Below are 3,155 nucleotides of genomic sequence, written 5' to 3'. Positions count from 1 at the left end.
TAGTAGAGATGTGTGTATAGTATAACAATAATAATATTAGAAGCAATTACCTGCAAATAAGAAGATTGGACCAAGAAGCGAACTCCTTTTGTTGTGATTTATTTCATTTGTTGATGATTTTGATGGATTTATCAATGGCATTCCTTTGTATAAAGCAAGTATTAATGCTCCACCAAGACAAACTAATGTGCCTAATATCTTTGCCTTTCCACTCTTGCAATTGATATTTACAATTTCTTGCCTGCAAAAAAATAAATAAATTTATAGGTTAGTAATTAATTGGTGCATAAAGTATGCATGTAATGCTATGTGGTTCCAACGCTTCCAATATATTGTCAAATTCATGTTGGATTCTCAAAAAATGAGTTATTTTTGAAGGATTCAACACACATTCGACTATACTTATGAAGTATCCAAGCAACAATAACATAACTAGTATATCCCCACAAAATCAAGTATGAGGAGGGTAGAGAGTGTACGCAGTCTTAACCACTACCTCCAAAGTGAGATAGAAATGTTATTTTCGATAGACCCTCATCTTGCAGTTGACGCAGAAATTATTTTCTTTTTCGTTTTAATATATATATATATATATATATATACATTGATTAAATCCTAATATAGTTTATCATGTTTACCTAATTAGTAATGCCAAAATAAATGTGACGATAGGTGCCATATTGAGAAAAGCACAGCTAAATGTTGTTGATGTATATTCAAGCCCAAGTAGGAAGAAATATTGAGTGAGTGTACCCCTGAAAAATCAATTTGATTCTTTAAATAATATCATAATATGGATTGGAATAAATAAGACAATTTAATCATCATAAAATAATTAAGTGAAAAGCTCACCCCAATAGTGCACTGATAAACAGAGAAAAAATAATACGAGCCGTTAATTTTGATGCCACATTTCTGCAAGACAAGTGAAGATTTTTATTCTTCTAGTTGATTTAGGAAATAAATATTCTAAGAATTTAATTTATAGACATTGATGATTTGATATGGTAAAAAAACGTTACCATATCAATGTTATTACGGAAAAGGGTCAAAAATACCCCTGAACTATCTAAAATGGATCAAAAATATCCCTCGTTAGTTTTTTGGCTCAAAAATACCCTCCGTTAAATATTTGGCTCAAAAATACCCCTCCCCTTAACGGAATTCGAAAAAGGATCAAAATTACTCCTGAACTATCTGAAATGGATCAAAAATACCCCTCGTTAGTTTTTTGGCTAAAAAATACCCCCCTATTAAATATTTGGCTCAAAAATACCCCTCCCCTTAACGAAATTCTACAAAGTATGCCACCTAGATAAAAAAAAAGACACGTGACTATGCCACATTACCATCCACATGTAAAATGTTAGTATTTTTTAATTATATGACATTCCTTTCTTCTTGATGAAGGAGTTAAATAAAAAAATTATATTCAGTGATGTTGATTTATTTTTTTGGACTCAATGAATATTGATAGTTTTTCTAATTTTATGTTCATCAAGTATTGTTAGAATTTTTGAAAATTTCACTTCCAGAAAAGTAAATGACATTTAATATAATCATTAGAAAAACATGGATATAATTTTCTTTAATAATCTAAGTGAAAAGTTTATCATATAATGAAAAAAATTGAATAATTTGTACTCCTTTAACAAAATTTATTTAGTACTTTTCCAATGTCGAGAAATTCCAAAAACGTTAAACTAAATCCAGTAAAAACACCGATTTATTTTATTTTAATATTTTTAGAAATTTTTAATTTTGCTGATCATATTTTTTTTCAGATCAATAAAACTGCTTTGCAAAAAACTAAAAATAAAAATAAAGAAGAAAGGAATGTCATATAATTAAAAAATACTAACATTTTACATGTGGATGGTAATGTGGCATAGCCACGTGATTTTTTTTTTTATCTAGGTGGCATGCTGGTAAAATTTCGTTAAGGGGAGGGGTATTTTTGAGCCAAATATTTAATAGAGGAGTATTTTTGAGCCAAAAAACTAACAAGAGGTATTTTTGATCCATTTCAGATAGTTCAGAGGTATTTTTGATCCTTTTTCGAATTTCGTTAGAGGGAGGAATATTTTTTAGCCAAATATTTAACGAAGGGGTATTTTTGAGTCAAAAATCTAACAAGGGGTATTTTTAAGCTATTTCAGATAATTCAGAGATATTTTTGAGCCTTTTCCAATGTTATTAATATGTTATAGCATGTAACCAATCTTATTTTGACAACTAGCTCCACTTGTATAGGAAAATTAATTAACCTATATCTATCAAGTTATTTCAATGTCAACTTGTTCTAGCAGGTTACTTTGTTATTCAAGTACTAGTAACTAGTTTTCACATATTTTGAGATTAGTGGCAGTGATAGAATCAAACTACGCAAAATAATAAAACAATAGATAGTAACAAGAATCGAAGAACTAGAAACAAGAGTAACACTACGACTACTGAAATGGACCGCAAGATAATACAAGATACCTCTAGCTACCTACTACCCTTTCTAATCTAATCCGTGTCCTCGCCACTTTCCTATTAAAGATTATATTTTCGATAAAAATTACACGCATTATGCATAGTTACGTGTAATTATTATCACGATAGTATATAGAAGTTAAACCCGAAAATAATGTGACATTACCTTTCCAAGAACCAAGCTAAGGGGGCCAAGAAAATAGCAGAAACAGCTAGTCTATATGTTGATGCCACCAATTGATCCATTCCTCCATTTAATATTTTCTTGAATAGTGTATTTACAACAGCAAATCCAAATTCAACAATAATCATTGCAAATATTGGCTTCCATTGCTTAAAACAAGTACTCATTTTTAAGCAAAGTTTATTGATATTTGAAAAGCTATATAGCTTTTGTTTGGTTATTAGCACACAATTAAGTGAATAAATGAGCTCATGTATATATAGCAAAAAAATAATACTAAAAATTTAGGGGAGTAGTATAAAAATCTAGGAAGCAAAGGGAATAAGAAATCAATTCTTTTTAAATCACATAATTGTTCGAATAACTTTAGCAAAATGGCCAAAAAGTCCCCAATCTTTGTCCCAAATCCCAACTACTTATACTTTGCGGGGTCCTATGACCCCCTGAACATTTAAAAAATGGAATTATTACACCCCTAAAGACTTATGTGGCA

At 29.7% G+C, this 3,155-nt stretch overlaps 1 protein-coding gene across 4 annotated transcripts in view; it reads right to left on the bottom strand.

Annotated features, from left to right (window-relative positions):
* Positions 1 to 3,155, bottom strand: part of LOC107848557 (WAT1-related protein At3g30340) — a 12,038-nt gene extending 8,883 nt beyond the window's left edge. The window contains exons 1-4 of one of the 4 annotated variants that reach the window (XM_047399288.1): positions 2,645 to 3,155; positions 853 to 915; positions 639 to 755; positions 51 to 241 (exon numbers count right to left, since the gene is read on the bottom strand). In XM_047399288.1, the coding sequence (XP_047255244.1) occupies positions 51 to 241; positions 639 to 755; positions 853 to 915; positions 2,645 to 2,829 (556 nt within the window). In that variant the 5' untranslated portion in view covers positions 2,830 to 3,155. The remainder of the gene's footprint in view (positions 1 to 50; positions 242 to 638; positions 756 to 852; positions 916 to 2,644) is intronic. The other 3 variants (XM_047399290.1, XM_047399289.1, XM_047399291.1) reach the window with 3 other exon arrangements.

Source organism: Capsicum annuum, chromosome 11 (genome assembly GCF_002878395.1).
Source record: "Capsicum annuum cultivar UCD-10X-F1 chromosome 11, UCD10Xv1.1, whole genome shotgun sequence".
Taxonomy (NCBI): Eukaryota; Viridiplantae; Streptophyta; class Magnoliopsida; order Solanales; family Solanaceae; genus Capsicum; species Capsicum annuum.
Note: the sequence above shows the minus strand (reverse complement) of the source record. Positions and strands in the feature narration are given on the sequence as shown.